General features: G+C 49.4%; 1 protein-coding gene across 2 annotated transcripts; it reads right to left on the bottom strand.

The window, feature by feature from the left end:
• Positions 1 to 1,773: 1,773 nt before the first annotated feature.
• On the bottom strand, positions 1,774 to 17,820 carry DOLPP1 (dolichyldiphosphatase 1). 2 transcript variants are annotated; one of them, XM_071574639.1, is made up of 8 exons: positions 17,719 to 17,820; positions 8,690 to 8,790; positions 7,039 to 7,123; positions 6,675 to 6,774; positions 5,753 to 5,851; positions 4,371 to 4,499; positions 3,748 to 3,837; positions 1,774 to 2,584 (listed from the first exon to the last, which is right to left on the bottom strand). In XM_071574639.1, exons 1-8 carry the CDS (start codon positions 17,792 to 17,794, stop codon positions 2,548 to 2,550), a joined length of 717 nt encoding a protein of 238 aa, XP_071430740.1. In that variant the 5' UTR covers positions 17,795 to 17,820; the 3' UTR covers positions 1,774 to 2,547. The 2 variants fall into 2 exon arrangements, with proteins under 2 accessions (XP_071430740.1, XP_071430741.1); XM_071574640.1 differs by lacking the exon at positions 17,719 to 17,820 and adding an exon at positions 13,200 to 13,291.
• Positions 17,821 to 19,460: the final 1,640 nt, after the last annotated feature.

Below are 19,460 nucleotides of genomic sequence, written 5' to 3'. Positions count from 1 at the left end.
ATTACAAACAACTCACAGAGAACAGAGGAGAGTTTATTACAGTGTCTTACAAGAGCTCTTCTTCCTCTCCCTCACTCCTCAGAAGCTTGGGTTTGAAGGCAACGTGAAGTGGAACAGCTTTTTACACTGCCCTGCTCTCCATGAGGAGATGGACCCTCTTCCCTATGCCCTAGTTCTCCTTAGGTGCTTCCATATATAGTTTTTCCAGCAGTTTGTCAAAACAACTTGAGAGGCTGGGGAAGTGCTAAGTCACTCCTGAAACAATCCCCTCTTTCAGCCTTGGGGAAGAGAGTTGTGATCTCCATTCTGGCTTTGTAAGTTCATTTACAAGAGATATAAAAAGAAAATAAATGGTTTTGAAAGACATAAGTGATTAGTACCAGTTTTCAGACTGAAACATATGGTACCACCATGTCACAGGGCCCTGTCTGATGTCCTGTCTCAGCTAACAGAGCTGGTCTAACTCAGATCAAATGTCCTTGTGAAAGCTGCAAGATGCCTCTTTATTATGATGCACCTTCAAAGCAGATCCAGTGCTTGGGTCCTTCAGATGTTACAGGATTGCTCATGTTATGCATATTCTAAACAGTTCTTAAAAAAATATATATACACATATATATATACTTGCTGTGACAGCTAAAACAGTTAATTTACTACCCATAGGTACTTCAACACAGAAATTTAAACAGCCTTCATTCCTGATCTCCTGGATTGGGATCCTTTCTACAATTAACACTGGCTGTCCAACAGCAGCTCCCATTCCACATGAACACACAAACTCCTACAGCAACAGGCACAGATGAAAACTTAAAAAAAAATAAAAAAATAACCAAGATGAACAGAAAAAAAAAATCTCACTTCAAGCAGCTTTATAATGCAGGAGTCTGATTAAAGTGGAGATAGTAAAACAGGCAGCAAGACTGAGATGTGACAGTCATTTTACCTCTGCTCACATGACTGCATCGAAGGCACACCGAGGACCTTTGAGCCAGTTCAGAAGCTGTCCTTCATCTGTGAAAGTTCAAGTCAATTGTGCTTTGAATAAATACTTCTCTGTAGTTACACTTGAACTGCTGCATTATACACTAGAAATACAGAAAGTGTCCATGCACAGCCCTGAAGCACTCAGAGTGTAGCCCTTGCCAGGGTATCCCATGGCTCACAGAGGTGGGAGCAGCACACAGAGATGGCAGGCACAGCCCCACAGGGACACGGCAGCCAGAGCCCACTGGCCAGACGGAGAACTGGAATGGAAGAAGGATGGAAAGCAAACCTTGCTTGTAGGAGTTCAGCACTCGAGGCTACAACTGCAGAACCCCCCACCTGCCAAGCTCTAGCAGGAGCCTCTGCTAGGACAATGTCCCTACTTGGAGTTCACAGCTGGATTCTAACAGGACTCTTCAAGGAATAATTCAGAGAGCAGCTGAGCCGGTGATTAGTCATTTGCGTTGTTCATTTATGGTTGTCACTGTGTTCCTTCCTAAAAATCCCTCTTAAGCTTTATCAGGAAAAAAAAATCCAGTGCTTAAGACAAACCAGCAACTGAATTTTGTAAGGCTTTGGGCTGACTCTTACTGGAGCACAGCTCTGCTTGTAACCAATGGGCTTCCCAGTGCCCTCAGCACAACAAAAGCTGTACAGACCACAGCAACCCTGAGGTAATAAAAGTATAAAGGAAGAGATGCAATAAATGTGAGATATGTGTGATAATCTTGCCACCTAGAAGAGATTCTGAGAAGGACACTCTTGCTAATTACACAACAGGAGCAGCAGTGGAAAAAAAATAAGAGTCAGTATATTTGTGTTTTTCCTTTGTTTTACACACACACTCCCCTTAATTGGTATCCGTGCAGGCTTCCCTGCAGAACTGTCACTAGTGTTAAAAATCAGATCTTTGTAGTCTGTCTCTGTCTGTACAAAGTGCAGTTGGAATTGATTTTGATCTCCCAAACTGGGTGCAGAAAGGAAAGTCTTCCTCTCCCTTCTGTCTAGGTCACCCCATCCTAGTTGCCCTCCCTCCTACGAAGTTTGTAAGATTTAAAAGCCCTACTTAAACATGATCAACTTGAGATTACTTTTGTCATCTTCTTCCAAAGAGAAAAACTTGAATAAAAAAAGAAAAGGTAAAAACCCAAAACGCACAATCAACGCCTCACCCACCCCAAAAACAATAGTTCCATTTAAAAAAATAAATAAATAGTGTGTATATTTCATGCTGAAAAAAAAAAGTCACAGAAAAGGATTCATTTTTGGTTTTCCCTCCCCCAAACACGACACCAGGCATTTCCTCCCCCCTCCCCTGACGTAGACAGGATGGTACGTTCGACCGGCAATGTGCATCTGTGTTGGGAATGAGCTTCTACTCCTGCACGGTCCCACATGCATCAGGGAGCATCCAGCTTAGCTGCTAAAGCAGAGCAAAGGCTTTCAGGTTGTGGGTATGGTCCCTGCCTGTTCCTTTGGTCCGTCTGTTTAAAGGCTCCTTTGCTGCTCCCAGGTCTCTGCTCTTGTCTGTCTCCGGTGGAACTCTGGTCCCGCGTTCCTGCGTCACTGGAGCTTCGTTCCCAGCTTGCGCTGTCTGTTCCTGTGGGGGCGACACGGGGCAGGGGTGAGACAGGGGACACCACCCCCAGCAGTGCTCACAGAGTCACAGAATTGATTGGGTTGGAAAAGGACCTCCGAGATCATCAAGTCCAACCCTTGGTCCAACTCCAGTCCCTTTACCAGATCATGGCACTCAGTGCCACGGCCAAGCTCAGTTTAAAAACCTCCAGGGATGGGGAATCCACCCCCTCTCTGGGCAGCCCATTCCAATGCCTGAGCACTCTCTCTGCAAAGAATTTTTTTCTGATCTCCAACTTCAATTTCCCCTGGCAGAGCTTGAGCCCATCGTGCCCCTTTGTCCTATTGCAGAGTGCCTGGGAGAAGAGAACAACCCCCACCTGGCCAGAACTTCCCTTCAGGCAGTTCCAGACAGTGCTGAGGTCACCTCTGAGCCTCCTCTTCTCCAGGCTGAACACCCCCAGCTCCCTCAGCCTTTCCCCACAGCACTTGTGCTCCAGTCCCTTCACCAGCCTTGTTGCTCTTCTCTGGCCCCGCTCCAGCCCCTCAATATCTTTGCTGAACTGAGGGGCCCAGAACTGAACACAACACTCAAGGTGTGGCCTCACCAAGGCAGAGTCCAGGGGAAGGGTCACTGCCCTGGGCCTGCTGGCCACGCTATTTTTGATCCAGGTCAGGATCCCACTGGCCTTCTTGGCCACCTGGGCACACTGTTGGCTCATGTTGAGCTTCCTGTCAATTAGTCCCCCCAGATCCCTTTCTGCCTGGCTGCTCTCCAGCCACTCTGTCTGATAAAACCTACCAAACAGTGGGAGAACACAGGAGGATTAAAGGAAGGCCCTGCTTGGCTCCACACAGAACTAAAGCTGTGCCCGACATACCTTACAGGGAGCTCAGCCCTTCCCACTCTTCCCAGTCCTAAACATCCACCCCATCTCCAGTGTGCACATTATGAACAATTCTTGCAGAAACCACAGGCCAGGGAATTGAAATATTACTTATATAAAATATTCTTAAAGCTCACACTCCTCAGATTCACCTTTCAGATGAAGTTGTTAACCCTCAACTGAGTATTTCTCTGGGTTATTCTACCCATGGCAGTGGCTACATATGAGAAAATTAATTAATAACTGCATCTAATAAATCAAACCAGCAACAGCTCTTGCACCCCTCAACAGAACTTACCTTGCTTCTGCTCTCGTGACTGTGTACTCAAACCACAGGATGTTGGGAATGAGGCTGGTGTCTCGGATTAAAAAGAACTCTGAAATTGGCCTGAAAACAGACAAGGTGGTGGAAAGGGGGAAATAATTAGGGTTTCTCCACCACGGTTTTTATTTTAAAAACAAACAAAAAACCCAATCAAAACAAATGAACAAAACCAAGCACAAAACATGCCTCAGAATTAACACTCACTTCAGGCTGGGAAAAGGATTCTTTGTCATATTTAATCAAACAACTCCTTTTTTTTTCTCTCCTTTCCTTATACAGTATTTCCACATGCAAATGGCTTTGCAATTTTATTAGGTCATTAGACATTCATTAAGAAAGGTCTGTTCTGCTTGCAAAGCTCCTCCAGCATTCTGCCACACCTCAGCTCTAGCAGGGCTTTACAAACATAGCACATGATTAAATTCCCTCTTTTCCCCACCCTTATCAGGGACACACAATCCTTTGTATAAGCATGCCCAAGAAAACATGGAGGGACAAGCAGGTTACACAACAGTCAGCATGCAAAACTGGGACAGAGCCCAGGAATTCTCATTTCTAACATCTGTAACAAGCCTGCACAGAATAAAAAGCCTTACCATGCAGCTATCCTCGGGAAGAGAGGAGTTAGGATCTCTTGTGTGAAGGCAAACCAGGCTATGGCCATAATGCTTCCTGCCACACCTCCATATAGGACTTGGCTCCAGGTGTGGTAAAGCAAATAAACCCTGCAGTGGAAGAGAAGAGTCACCAGACAGGCTTGAGAACAACGGCAGGCAAGACTCAGGAGCTGGGGTTTCACTGGACTCACAGATGCTCTGAGTGAGTAATTCTACAGATGTTAAAAGTGCATGTCTTTTTTCAATCAAAAGCTGGCAAAAATAGTGTGGAAAAAAACTGGGAAAACTCCCCTGCTACAGCAGTTTCAGCTTAGAGCACTTCCAGCTTGAGCTTAACTCAAAAACCCTCCACATTCTTCGTCACCTGTCTTTGGATCAGCTAAGGAATTGTTACTGTGGGTTCCCACAAGAGATTTGTCCAAAGCCAGTGACACGACAAGCCCCCTCCAAGCCACCTACGCTGGGGCTTAAAGACTTTTAAGAACATGGACAGCATTTTTGTTGTGGTTTTGGTGCTCTCCAACGTGACAGGCACGAAGGCTGCTCACTGGGACTGCAGCCACTCAGAATGCTGCACTGTTTGCCTCATCTGTGTGCATGAGCTACATTCAAAATTCTTTTCACCCATGTATCAAAAAGCCATTATGATCATCTTATCTGACCCCCTGTCGAGCACAGGCCACTTGATTTCCTCTAATCTTTTTTTTAAATTGGACTACATCCCTCTTATGAATTTAAAATCATCAGTAATAAGGAATCAGCTGTAGTGTACAGTCAACTGTGCCAACAGGTAATTGCTTTCCTGTGAAAAATACGGCCCCATTTCTGGCTTGAATTTGTCTGTTTTTCCAGTCACTGGAGCTCACTTTATATTTGTGTGTGGGTGCATGTAATTTTTTTTTAAATCTACTAAAGGGGAAAAAAAAACATGATCAAAGTTTTGTTTTCTTTATTCATCTTAATACAAAACCTGCAAGTCAAACAGCTAGAAATGTTTTGATTAACTAATGCTCAAGCCAAACAATCAAGACTGATCAACTGTAGCAATCCACATGCTGCAGATGCTGCTGTGCCAAGGCATGGGGCAATGATTCCACAATTTGTGCTGGAAAGAGGGCGAGGCAGCGAGGCTGGAGCATGGGAATGGATCCCATGGGGAACTGGTACAAGCTCAGCTGATTTGGGGGGTTATAAAAGCTTCTGTGAAACACCGCACATGTAGCACCTTTGCTTATTGGAAGGGTCTCATGCTCTGACTTGCACAGCACAGGTTGGAAAAGCAGGATAAGGAATGAGAGGGCTGCTGGCTGTGACAGGCCACGGGGCTGTATGAGAGCATGAGACAAACAGTTGCTCCATACCTACTATATGAGACTAGCAAAGCCACTGTGACGAGGCAGATGGACAGCACATGTCGCCATAGTAAATCCAGAAACCTCGCATTGTTTGTTTGGTGCATTCTGAAAGAGATGGAGAGCCATTAGCACAGGGCAGGGAGCTGAGCAGGCCTTCCCTCTGTCCTCACTCCCTCAGGATCCCTGGGAAAGCCCTGCTCCAGTGGGGCCATGGGCAGCTCCATCCCATCCCAGCAGCAGTCTGCCCCACTGGCAGCAGCCAAAGAGCAGCCTGAGAGCCACAGGTGTGTCTCTGCAGCTGTTAAGAGGGACTGCTGTGATGGAAGGCAGAATGGCCACAGTTACTGCAGCTGATGGGAGAGGCACGTGCTCAGCACATGCAACAGGGAGCCAAGGCAGCAGAGCCCCTCCATCAGCACCCACAGAGCCAGCAGGGACTGAGTTCTGTCTTGCCCCGCACATGTGGAGCCACAAGGCACAGCCATGCCCTGGCAAGAACCTCAGAAAAGCACAGCACAGCACAGCAACCCAGCCCTTGGAAAGGAGGGTGAGCTAAAAAGTCATGCAAGTGGGCAACAGGTATTACCTAACAGGTGGCAGACAACCCCACTGACAAACTGAGTAGAGCCATGAAAAACAGCTCTTCTTTCCTTCTCCCTATTCCCCCCTTTTCCCCCATACTGGGAGACCATCACAGCTTAGAAAAAGCAAACTGGGAGCCCCACCCACCCCCTCCAGTTTTCAGCCTTGCTAACTCCAGCCCTACATTCAGATGGAGACAGACATGCTCCATCTACCCAGGCCACGGTAAATTGTGCAGGGCCTTGGACTTAATTCCATTTCCCACTCCAGTGGCACCCAGCAAGCGAGACACCAATTTCAGGTGTTTCAACATATTAACAGCCAAAACCTGGCATGGAACTTTTACCTTAAATAAAGGAACAGAAAGGAATAGACAGAGAAAAACCACATGAATTGGGAGTGGCTGGACGGCATCCCATATTTTGTGGTCACTGTTGAATGGGCTTCTGGGAAGAGAAGAAGAAAGAGTATGGTCAAGGTCTACTCTGTACACAGCAGCTGGAACACTCCAGATGTGAAGCCAGAGCACTCTGCTGGAATATGTGCACACAGTTCACAGGACACATCCCTGCCCAGACAGCTCCACCAGCCTTCTCATACCCAAACATCCAAAACCAACACAAGGCAAAGGGGAAAACACCCTCCAACCCCTCACAGTCAGCATCCCACTCAAAACTCCACACACCACAACAGCCTGGGCCATTCCCTACCTTCACACGGCCGAGGCTCCCGGATTACATTTTTTATTAACCAGTTCACTCCCTCGTTGAAGGCCAGCCCTCCCAGGAAAGAGATCTGCAAAGGCAAGACAGCTGTGTCACCCCCTCTAAAAGATCCTCCTACTTACCAGGCTCTCTCTGTTAACAAACCCCCAAATATTATGTTTCTAATTTTCTGACTACTAGAGTTAAAACCAATGGCTTCCAAATGCTCTACCTGAGAAAGAAAAGCACTTATTTTTCAGTTCACTTGGTGTATTTGGCAACACGTTGTGTATATGCAGCTTTTCAGCAGCTGATACAGAGACACAAATGGCACTTCTGCCAGGACACTTCCACCAGCAGAAAGTGATGTATTTTAACAGGGCAGGTTTTTGGGGATTGGCTTTTCCCCATGACCAACAGGGGGAGTGCAGACACTGTTATTTGGGTAAATAGCTTAAAATAAACGGGACTTTTTAGGCTTTCTGGATTTTCCCTCTATGAATATTTTCATCTTGAAGTGGCTGTCTTCAGTTTAAAATGGATTCACATTTGAGCTAAGCCAGACTGGTAGCATTTATTTTTACTCTTTAATTTCACAGTCCATACACCTACCCTAAATTAGCCCTGCTGCTGTGATCAAATTCCCAGCTGGTGATGACACTCTGCCTCCCTAACACACCCAGTCCCACTCCAGATGATGAAGGAATTTTTCACTCCACGTGCTGGGTCAGGTTGGTGCAGTCGGGCAGTGTCTCTCTCCAGCCCAATGGTGAATTCCCACATGGAGAACTGGGAATTAACCTCAACACTTATCTCCTTACCAGCACCTAACAACCCCTGAATAAAGCTATAAATCTGTGCAATAGTTACTCTGGCTCACTCTCTTTTTTGGGTCAACAAGAAACCTTTGGGTTACCAACACTGAACAGCTCCCTTTCCCAGTTAGAAGTCCCATTCCCAGGTCCCTCAAGCCACTGGTTCCCAAGACACCATGCCCCTGTATTAGAAATCTGCTGTCAAAACCCTTTCAGTGGCCCCTATTTTATCTGTTTACTGAGGCTAAATGTTACAAGAGGTTTATACAGAATTTATCCATGACACTGATTCCCAACTACCTTTCAGAGCACACAGAAAGCATTATGTATTACAAGAATTTGGACAGAAGAAAGCCTCTTCTGTCCCTGGTATTCAATTCACAGTTGAGAAATAACCTTTAAAGACTGATTCATTCCTTGGGAATCTGTAGGTTTTATTTTGTATCCCCTTTTCCATCTCAGTGGTTCAAAGAAAGTACATCCTCCTGAGTTACATACACCATTTCCTGCATTTGCTGCCCAGCTTGCAGGAACCTGCTATGATCCTGCTGGATCCTGGGAGTGTTCCCACTCTGCAACAGCATTTTTTACTTCCTCAAACATCTCCCTCGATGGGTTTGGACAGATAATGTACAAAACACACCACAGAGAAGTCAGCAAAGGCTGAGCAGGCTTTTAACCTGGTGTTGGTGTGAAGTGTTTCCTGCTGTTCTCTGACAGGGAGATGCCTTACCTAAGCTTGCACTTCAGAGAGAGAAAAACAAGTGTGAACACGAGCACCAGGTGACAAAGGGAAAGGCTTTTGTCATAAGGAGAGGCTGGGAAGGGAGAGAAGGACTCACCGTGTGAAGCTCTCTCTTGAATATGATGAGTGTTACAAAGCCAACAATAATGAATATTGGACCAAGACTCAAATAAGCTAAAAGCTGACCAGAGAAATCACCTGGGGAAACAAACAAGATACATAAATCAGCTTGAACTTCACAGGTACTTTGCCACCAGAGCATGGCTCAGTTGGAGCCCGGGATCGCTGGGAGCAGAGGGGCAAACTCAGCACTGCAAGTGACCCAGAGGAGCCAAGGCAAGGGGTCAGCAGTGCTCACAGGCAGGCCCAAAATCAGGGAGGAGAGGAGCAAAGATTATGCCACCCAGTTTACAACAATGACCACGGGTGTGGGCCAAGAGTCACTTTAATCCAACATAAGCACAGGCTGCTGCAAAAGAGGCAGCATCTTTCCCTCCCCCTCATTCATTTTGCCTCCCTATGCCAGCAATTACCAGCAAACGCTCCCCAAACAAATCCTTTCCCACTCCCTCACTAAAATGGGTTAGTTTTCAGCTGGATCAGCTTCCTAATCTGTCTCACCATGTGTCTGCACGAACACTGGCATTAGCAAAATGGGGAGGAAATAAATAGCTAAACATAGCAGGGATAACAGGGAAATAAAGGAGACTCTGCCTTTTTAACCAGTAGCCCACTTGTATCACACAAAAGGGCTTTGAGGCTCCAGCCCAAATAACTCATGGTCTAGTTGTCCCCCAGGGAGAACCAGGGAGCTGCAATGGGACCTCACAAGAGGTCATAAGATCCCTCAAATTTATCCTGAACTATCCCAGACACAGAAACAGGCAGCAACAGTGAAGAGCAGCTGTGCATTTTGATCCAAGTTCCTCTTGCCTCTGTTCCCAGAAAAGGGACACACAGAAGCATTTTGAGAGAAGATGGCAGCATAAATTCCAGGGAAACAAAAAAAGAGTGTAATTCTGCTCCAAGATCAGCAATTCAAATCAGAAGACTGAGAACTGTCTACCCAAGAATCTTTGAAGACAGAAATCACCACAAACCCACCACAGGAACCCAGTGAGCAACCAGAGAGATGGGTCCTTGGTTGGTTGTCAGAGACCAGATCCTCTCCACCCCATCACCAAAGGATCAGCCCCCACATAGATTTATTCTTCCTCTCTAAAGGAAACAGGATGCCTCTGCAAGGCTGAGCATTGGACTCATTCCTAGATCAATTCCACTGCAAAGATACTGAGTTTCCCCAGCCCACGCGCCCATGTTTCAAAGCAGCACTTGGCAAAAAGGACTTTAACCTCAGCCTGTGAGTGCTGGAACTGATAAAGAACTTACTGCCCTGCTACAACAAAGTTCCTGCTGCTGATGGTATTGCCACACAGCTGTGGTTACACCAGGTCTGGTGCACGAAGCCTCTGGAATCCCAGACTCTGGGTTAGATTTGGGCACCAGCAACATCATCAGCAAGGATAAACTAGCAGGAGTTTTAGTTTGCAGCAGTGAAATTAGGAGGATTTGAAGGGCACAGCCCCCAAGCACACTGTATTTTCACTGAAGTGAGGATCTATTTTGGTTTTAACCTGAAAAGCATTGGAAGACTCTGAATTTGAAACTTTTCCTGCACCATATGGCAGGTTTGCCTCCCATCAGGTGGGTTCCAAACGCTGCCAAAGCAGAACAGCAATGGATTGTGGTAACACAAAGGGAATGGAAGTGACAGGAGCAGTTACCTGGCAATATTAAAATCAAGCTCTTTATGGTTTTACATAAATCAGAAACTCTCAACAAAACAAATCCTGTCTTCAAGGAATTCATGAGACAAATCAAACTACTCTGAAAGCCTAAGGAATACTTTCCAATAGTCTCACTCCCAGCATTACCAGCTGAAGACAGCTCATCATCCAGGAATCACAATGTTTCAGATCACTCACTCTGTTAATCCACACTACATAAAGGCTCAGCACTTCCACCCTAAAAGCTGTAATTTTGTCAAGTAGAAACCAAACCAGATTATTTATCTTCTTGGAGGGTTCTATTTCTTGTGCAGATGGTGGAAGAATATTTAAGCAAGTAGCCTTTTAATTTAAATAGGATCAGCAGTACCAAATTCAAGATCCTGTTATGTTACATGATAATGTTCCAAATAAGTGAAACCGCCCAGACTTCACGGGCACACAAACCCCACTGATCCTGCACACCCGTCCCTCCAGCTCTGCCTGGACAGCTGGGAAAATGGGAAAATTCCCTGCCCTTCTGCAGAGAAAAGGTCTTGCCAGGTTTCTCTCCTTAACTTGTCCTCTGTGAGAAGAGATCCAGAAAGTCCCAGAATGGAACCTGAGTGGAGAACCAGGAATCAACACCCAGATGTTGCCCGCAGGTACCAATCCTTTATCAGTCTTAACACAAAAGCTCCTCAAACATTTCAGCTGTCCATTTAGAACAGGTAACATTAAATATATTTCATATTACTGTAGCTACAGCAATTAAAGAGTCACATTCTGAAACCACTTTTTCTAGGGGAGGAGGCAGATAAACAGCTGAGCACGAACTGAAGGAGCTGCACCAGGAACCCACCAATGCCTGGCTGGATCAGCAGCTCAGGGCAGAGCTGCACCAACGAAAGCAGCTCTGAAATGAGTGGAATCCCCTGTGAAGGAGGCAAAGTGAGCTCTGAGAGAGAGGCCAGCGCTGATCACCGCACAGAGCCCCGGGGGCCTCCCAGCCTGATTACTGATGTCACTCCCATCTCCTCTCACGCTCCACTGCGCTCCCAGAGTTATTCCCAGGGAAAGGAGACGTGCAGGAGAGCCACGGTTTGAAGTCCCGTCAGATCTAGCAAGCAGCACCCCCTCCTTTTTTTAATTAATTTTGCTTTATTTTACTAATTTTAGAATTTTAAAGCAATTCCTCCAACCACTAAGAACAGAGACAAAATCTCTGCAAAAATGCAAAAGGGGAATTGATTTAATATACACCTTGGGTTTTGTTTAGTTTTAAATTCTGTTTTTTTAAATCCAGCCATCCCTGGGCATCCTCTGGAGCTCCAAAAGCAAAAATGAAGAAGGCAATAGCTCATTTCTGGGCAGCCAAGAGATAAGGACGTGCAGCACTATACATAGCTCAGACACAGGCTATTTTTTTCAGCCTTCATTCAGCATCTACTTCTGCTCCAATTCAACATTTTACCCAGCATTCTTTCCGTGGAAATATCTGAGCTTCACCACATCAGCTTAACCTGTATAGGATGTAAAAATGTGAATCAACAGCCCCCAAACCACATCCTACCACAAGATTGAGCTTTGCCACCACCACTTCCTATTGAAGCATCTATTTGTGGCACTGCTGCTGGTTGTGTGTTCCTGGCCAAGGGATTGTGTGCAAGTTGCACAGACAACACTCAGTGCATGTGTGTCAGGGGCATTTACATCACTAAATATTCATGATATAAGAGAGTCATTTCCTCAGCTTCCACATATCCTCATAGCACAAGCTGTGGGACAGCAAAAATATCTTCAGGAGGCTTTGAATTATGGCATAAAGGCAGAAATCAGACACAACTTCTGCAGGGAGATTAACCAAACCTCTGCATTCAAGCAGCCAAACAAGAGTGGGATCTTCTTTTTCTGACAGATAATGCTTAGCTATGGAATGAGCCCTGACTTGTGAGCTCCACCCAGCACAGAATCACAGGAGTACAGAATCATGGAATGGATTGGAAAAGGACCTCCGAGATCATCAAGTCCAACCCTTGGTCCAACTCCAGTCCCTTTACCAGATCATGGCACTCAGTGCCACAGCCAATCTCAGGTTAAAAAGCTCCAGGGATGGGGAATCCACCCCCTCTCTGGGCAGCCCATTCCAATGCCTGAGCACTCTCTCTGGAAAGAACTTTTTCCTGATATTCAACTTAAATTTCCCCTGGCAGAGCTCGAGCTATGCCCTCTTGTCCTATTGCTGAGTGCCTGGGAGAAGAGATGAGAAGAGTATTATCAGAACAAACATTCCTATAGGCACAGCCCATGCTGGTGCTGAACAGCAACAAGAACTGCTGAGCCAAAGCACACACAGGACCAGCACCTTTGCTCTGGTGCAATTCCTCAGCCACAGGCTCATTCTGCACACCTCCCCCTCCACCTCTGCTTGGCTGCAGGAAACAACCTGGACAACTGGGAAAATGGGGAGATTCCCTGCCATCCTGCAGAGAAAATGTTTGGTCAGGTTTCTCTCCTTAAAGAATTTTTCCACTGTGAAAAGAGGAGGTCCAGAAACTCCCAGAGCTTTAAGAATCACAGCTGCACTGAAGAGAGGAAGTTTTTTTTTTTCTTTTCTCCAAATAATAATAAAAAACCCCAAACAAACCAGGAACTCTGTGTTTCTCCAGTGAAACTCACCCAACAGACAGGAAGTTCCTGAAGATGAGTTTTAAGCCTGCAGCACAAAGTCATCCCATGCAAAGCAACGAACACAGGAAAAACAACCCTAATTATACACACAACATGACAGGACTTAGTTGTTATCAAACAAAACCCCTGAGCCTCAGTGTGAGCAAATACCTTCAGAGAAGCATCCAGTGCTCTGCAGCTGTGAAAAAGGCAAGAAGAACATTTTTAAGGGCAAAACAGAAGTTACTGTTACAGCACGACAAAAATTTATTATGCAATTCTGGTGTCACGGCTAAAAAGGGAGAGTACACACAGGAAAGGCAAATAGAAAGGGGACAAAGACAAATAGGTGACAGCAGCTATTCAGAAAGCATCAAATCACTCAGATTTTCAGCTGGAAAAGGAAAACAGAGGAGAAAACAGTTCCATAAGTCATGAATCATATGGAGAAATGGACAGCAAACAATTGCTACCTCTCACTGCACATGAGAAAGAGAGTGCTGGATGAAATTACTGAGAAGTGGACTCAAAACCAAAAAAGAAACAACAACCACATTAAGCTGCAAAGCTCAGTGCCAAGGATCTGTGAGATCCAAAGCGGAAATGGATTCAAAGAGCAATTAGACATACAGCTTTTATACATCCATCAGAGGACTTAACAGTCCTGATGCAATCACCAGCTCATTACTGGAAGGACATACAGAAGAAGGATTATTCCTGCCTACCTGCCAGGACCCAGCACTGCCAGATCATTCCTTGCTCTCACCAAAATGCAGTTGCTGATATGAAAAGCTCCAGGATCAAGAAATTTTGAAAGCAGTACCAGGATGATATTTTTCCAGGCTGTCCTCTGCTTTAGCACACTCAAGCAGCACTGCCATGACTGGTTTCTGCTCCCTGTGTTTGATCCTGACATTCCCTAAGGGTAGCACTTCAGTCAGGTCTCCAAGATCCCATCCCTCAGACCAGTTATTACCACAGTTTTCATCCACTATTTCTCATTTATTCTGCTCCAAGTGGGCTTTGCAGAAAGCCCTGGAGAGCTGTGCAGCCCCACAAGCAGTGAGGATGGGTTTGGTGCATCACTATTGATAAAGAAACATCAGATCAGGACAGGAAGGGCGAGCACCCTCCTGGGGACACCTCTCCCCTTCCCATTTACAAGCAGCAGCCCCAAAGCAGGCTCTGTCTGGCAGGCAGAAATGAGCAGTGACAGCTTTTTATGGGGTCACAGCGAGTGGGACCGTCACTGGCGGCTGATGAGAGCTGGGGTGGCAGCTCCTCTGTGCTGGAAGTCTTTAAAGACCTGAGATTTTAAGAGCTGGTTGCCACAGAGGCTCAGCAGCCTCGGGCTCAGCCAAGAGCCAGAGCTGTTTGCCACACAGCAGTGCATGACATGCCAAGACAGCTTAATAATTTATGTTGGTAAAAGCAGGATCTATTTCTCGTTCTGACCCTCTCAGCAGCACAAGGCTGCATTAACTCCACGGTGCTGAGCACGCTGCCAACATCACTATTTTATAAATATACATTATCTACAAGCTTTATGGACCTGGACTTAAGCTGCAGAAAGGCTGAATGTACACAGCTTTCTAAATAAAGTCAGAGCACTTTCCCCAAACCCAGGCAAAAGCATCAGACCTACCATCTTAGTGCAGGTCATTTTTTCAGACCCAAATGTTGTCTCCCAAAGCTTCAGTGAAGCTTTGACACCATTTCCCACATCACTGTCCTGGAGAACACCCATGGCTTGGATGGGTGCACTGCTCAGTGGGGAACAAACTGGCTGATGGCTGGGCCCAGAGTGGTGGGGAATGGAGTTAAATCCAGCAACACCCCTAAAACCAGAGGCATCCTCAGGGCTCAGCACCTGGGGCAGGTTCTGTTTAATACCTTTACCTGGATGAAGGGTTCGAGAGCACCCTCAGACAGCTCACAGACAACACCAAGTTGGGCAGGAATGATTTGCTGGAGGGCAGGAAGGCTCTGCAGAGGAATCTGGACAGGCTGGAATCATGGGCTGAGGGAAACTGTAAGAGGCTCAACAAGGCTGGGTCCTGCACCTGGGTCACAACCCCCATGGAACGCTCCAGGCTGGAGGAAGAGTGGCTGGAACACTGGGAAAGGAGCTGGTGAACAGTGGCTGAATGTGAGTCCAGGTGTGCCCAGGTGTGCAAGAGGCCAAGGGCACCTGGACTGTCCCAGCACCAGGGCAGTGACCATTCCCTGTGCTGGGCACTACTGAGGCACCACCTCCAATCCTGGGGGCAGTTTTGGGGCCTTCACAACATGACACTGAGGGGCTGGAGCATGTTTAGGGAAGGGAAAGGAGCTGGGGAAGGGTCTGGAGCACCACGAGTGGCTGAGGGAGCTGGGGGGGCTCAGCCTGGAGAAAAGGAGGCTCAGGGGGGACCTTCTGGCTCTCTGTGACTCCCTGAAGGGACATTGGAGTCAGGTCTGGGTCGGACTCTGCTCCCAGGGAACAAGGGACAGGACAAGAGGAAACAGCCTCAAGCTGCACAAGGGAGGTTTAAGTTTGCTATTGGGAAAAGTCTCTTCATGGAAAAGGTTGCTCAGCCCTGGCACAGCTGCCCAGGGCAGTGGTGGAGTCCCCACCCCTGGAGGGATCTAAAAGCCATGTGGATGTGGCACTTGGGGACATGAGACAGTGGTGGGATTGACAGTGCTGAGGGAATGGTTTGACTCAATGGTCTTAAAGGTCTTTTCCAACCTAAACAATTGTATAAAAATGAATTTAGAAACTTTTGTACTTCCAGCTGTTTTAATGCTTTAGAGCCCTTTGTCTCCACTTTACAGGCCTCCCATAATCATGTTTTACCCAAGACAAACACAGTGTCCATCCCCTCCACACATAACCCTCATGTCAGTGGTGATTTGCCCCTCCAAACAGTCATCTCCTCCCTTTGCCTGTCTGAGAGCTGTCAATGCAGAGAGAAAACAGTCGAGTTATGTCACACTGTTCAAGATGTGACAGATAATCCTTGTGCAACAACTTCCACCACCTTCATTTCCCAAACCAACGCAACAAATGGAGCACAGAGTGCTCTGTGTACACTGCCAGGTTCAGATAAGAGGGTGAGATACAAAGATGAACACATCAGTCCTACTGGGAAAATTATTCCCCATCTCCCCCAAACTGTCACATTAATATATTTGAGAAGGGGGATGGCAGAAGAGTGAAAGCAAAATGCAAGACAGAAAAGGAAATGCCAATACTTCACATAAAATATCTCAGAAAACCACAAAACAGCCATGAGAGGGAGGGCCAAGAAATAATGTATCTCCAGTGCCAGATCCTTTCAGTGCTGTCACATTTCAAGTCTCTTGGCTAAATGGGCACTTCCAACCCAGAAGATCCCTAAGCACTTTAGCAGCTTTAGGAATTGCACTACTGAGAGGAGCTTTGACCAGGAACTAAAATCCAGCTGTGAAACAGGACATACAGCAACACTTCATGGCAAGTTAGGGACTCACTGTGAGAACTGGAAATACTGAGGTCAGAACTTGTATTTTGAGCAGATGGTCAATGCTAACACTTTGTTTTTCTATCATCTACAAGCACACACCAGCAGAGCACAAAGCACCTGAAGAGGAGCTCCAAAGGACCACAGTCACTGATGAGACACCACTTAGGCTGCTGCTCTCCGAACACAGACCCTCTTGCACACTGGCAGAGCAGGGATTCATCCCACCACCCCCTGGCTCAGGCTGCTGCTGTGCAGCACCACAGGGATACAAGACCTTTGTGGACGACACCAGTCCCACCTGGGACAGCCCATCCTGCACTCAGACACCCACCTGGACCCAAACCCACCTTGCCAAGAGCTGAGCTATGGGACACCCCGTACCTGAGTCCTTGGGGCATTTCCCTGAGCGCTGCCTGAGGTGCTTCCAGAAAAGCCTCCAAACCCACCTGGCAGCCAAACCCACCTCAGGGACACAGCCACGGTGCCACCCCCAGCACAGCCACCAGATCCATCTGAGCACAGGGACACCCCCACCAGACCCACCTGGGGACCCACCTGGGGACGGGGACACCCCCACTCCCAGCACAGCCACCAAACCGTCCCTGCAGCCGACCCCACCTCAGGACAAGGACCCCTTGCCACGACCCCGCTCCCTGGGGTGCCACCACTGCCCGGGAGCCCTCTGGCCCTCCCTGTGTCACACCAAGCCAGACCCCCAGCAGGCGGGGCAGGGAGAGGACACCGAGCCCTCCGCGCTGCCGTGGGGAGCGCCTCGAGGCCGGGGACTGCCGCACATGGCCGGGGGGCTGCAGGGTGGGGGGCAGGCGGCTGTGTGGAGCGGGGAAGGCGGCACTGGAGGGCAGGAGACCCCCCCGGGACCCCCTGGAATCCCCCAGAACCCCCCGATCCGGGGCCGCCCCCGCCCCATTCCCTTTCCCGCGCCCCCCCTCGCAGCCCCCCGGCCCGACGACCCCCACCGCGCATGCGCCGCGCCGCTCCCGCCGCGGCTCACAATCTGGCAGCGCGCCCCGCCGCCCCCCAGCGCGCACGCGCGTCCCGCCGCCCCAGCGCCGCCGCTCAATGGCTCACTATTTGGCAGCCGCCAGCCCGGCCCTCGCCGGCGCCGCGGGGCGGCGGGAGGGGGACCCCGCCGCGTGCGGCGGCGGGAGGGGAGGCCCGGCGGGGGCGAAGCGCAGCGTTACCTGCGGGATACTCGACGTGAGTGAGGGAGACCGGCCGCCACGGCGCGGGCAGCGAGCACTCCCCGACTGCGGCCATCTTACCCGGATACCGGGCCGGGCCGCCGCGGCCAATCGCGGCGCGCCTGAGGGGCGGGGCGGCCAATGGGCGGGGGCGCGCGCAGTGGCGGGCCAATGGCGGCGCGCGGCGGGCGAGGCGCCGGCCGGCCCAGCACCGCCCAATTAAACACCCGTCCCGGGCAGCGCCGCAGCCAATCAGCTGCCGGCACCGCGGCCCGGCAGGGGGCGGGCACAGTGAGCGCCGCAGCCAGTCGGGAGAAAGGCGGGCGGCAGCTCGCTCCGTCATTGGTCAGAGGGGCCGTGCGGATTAGCCAATCACCGGCGGGCACTGGTGGCGGCTCTCGGCCAATCAGAGGCCGCGAGGCTGCGGTGGGCGCGGGATGCTGAGGCGGAGGCTCGGCGGGAAACACGGGCCGGGGGCGGGGGCTGCCCTCAGAGCCCTCACACCGGGCGGGACAGCCCCAGGTACCCTCACACCCGGCGGGAACAGCCCCAGATCCCCTCAGAGCCTTCACACCGGGCGGGACAGACCCAGGTCCCCTCACAGCCCTCGCACCGGGCGGGACAGACCCAGGTCCCCTCACAGCCCTCGCACCGGGCGGGACAGACCCAGGTCCCCTCACAGCCCTCACACCGGGCGGGACAGACCCAGGTCCCCTCACACCGGGCGGGACAGACCCAGGTCCCCTCACAGCCCTCACACCGGGCGGGACAGACCCAGGTCCCCTCACAGCCCTCGCACCGGGCGGGACAGACCCAGGTCCCCTCACACCCGGCGGGAACAGCCCCAGGTCCCCTCACAGCCCTCACACCGGGCGGGACAGACCCAGGTCCCCTCACACCGGGCGGGAGCAGCCCCAGGTCCACTCACAGCCCTTGCACTGGGCAGGACAATTCCAGATCCCCTCAGCCCTCATGGCTCTGGCTAGAACAGCTCGAGTTCCCCTCACAGCCTTGACACCTGTGTGGGAACAGCTCCAGGGCCCCTCACAGCCCTCACAGCAGACGGGAACAGCCCCAGGGCCCCTTACAGCCCTCATGGCTTTGGCTGGAACAGCCCCAGATCCCCTCACAGCCCTCAAATCCCCAGGGAACAGCCAGGGCTCCCCTCATATCCCATCAGGAAAACGGCCAAGCAGGACTCCCCTCACACGCCCCTGCAGCCTCCCCAGCCAGTGGCTGTTTAAAAAAGAAAAAAAGCACATTGAAAAATACAAGTTTTTAAATTAGAATTGTTCATTTAACAGGGTATTACTACAGACACCTCCGCGTGACCGTGTTACCCTGACCACATTTCTACTTGTCCCACACAGGAATGATTCACTGGTAAGGTCCAAGCTCTGTTGAAAATACATATTTATTTTTGGGGGGGTTAAAATAACACCAGGAAGAAGATGGATTTTTATAACCAGATCCAGCTCTGCAGAGGACGAGCAGCTCCTGTGTGAACACACACACGTGAAAATAAAAGACTGGAATAAAGTCATCAAATCAGAGTGGTTTGGGTTGGAAGAGACCTGAAAGATCATCTTATTCCAAGCCATTCTATGGGCAGAGACACCTTCCACCAGACAAGGATGCTCCAAGAATGGACTAGACAAGCCTTGTCCAATCTGGCCTTGGACACTTCCAGGGATGGAGCAGCCACAGCTGCTCTGGGAATTCCATCCCAGACCCAGGGAAGA

Source organism: Pithys albifrons, chromosome 20 (assembly GCF_047495875.1).
Source record: "Pithys albifrons albifrons isolate INPA30051 chromosome 20, PitAlb_v1, whole genome shotgun sequence".
Lineage (NCBI taxonomy): Eukaryota > Metazoa > Chordata > Aves > Passeriformes > Thamnophilidae > Pithys > Pithys albifrons.
Note: the sequence above shows the minus strand (reverse complement) of the source record. Positions and strands in the feature narration are given on the sequence as shown.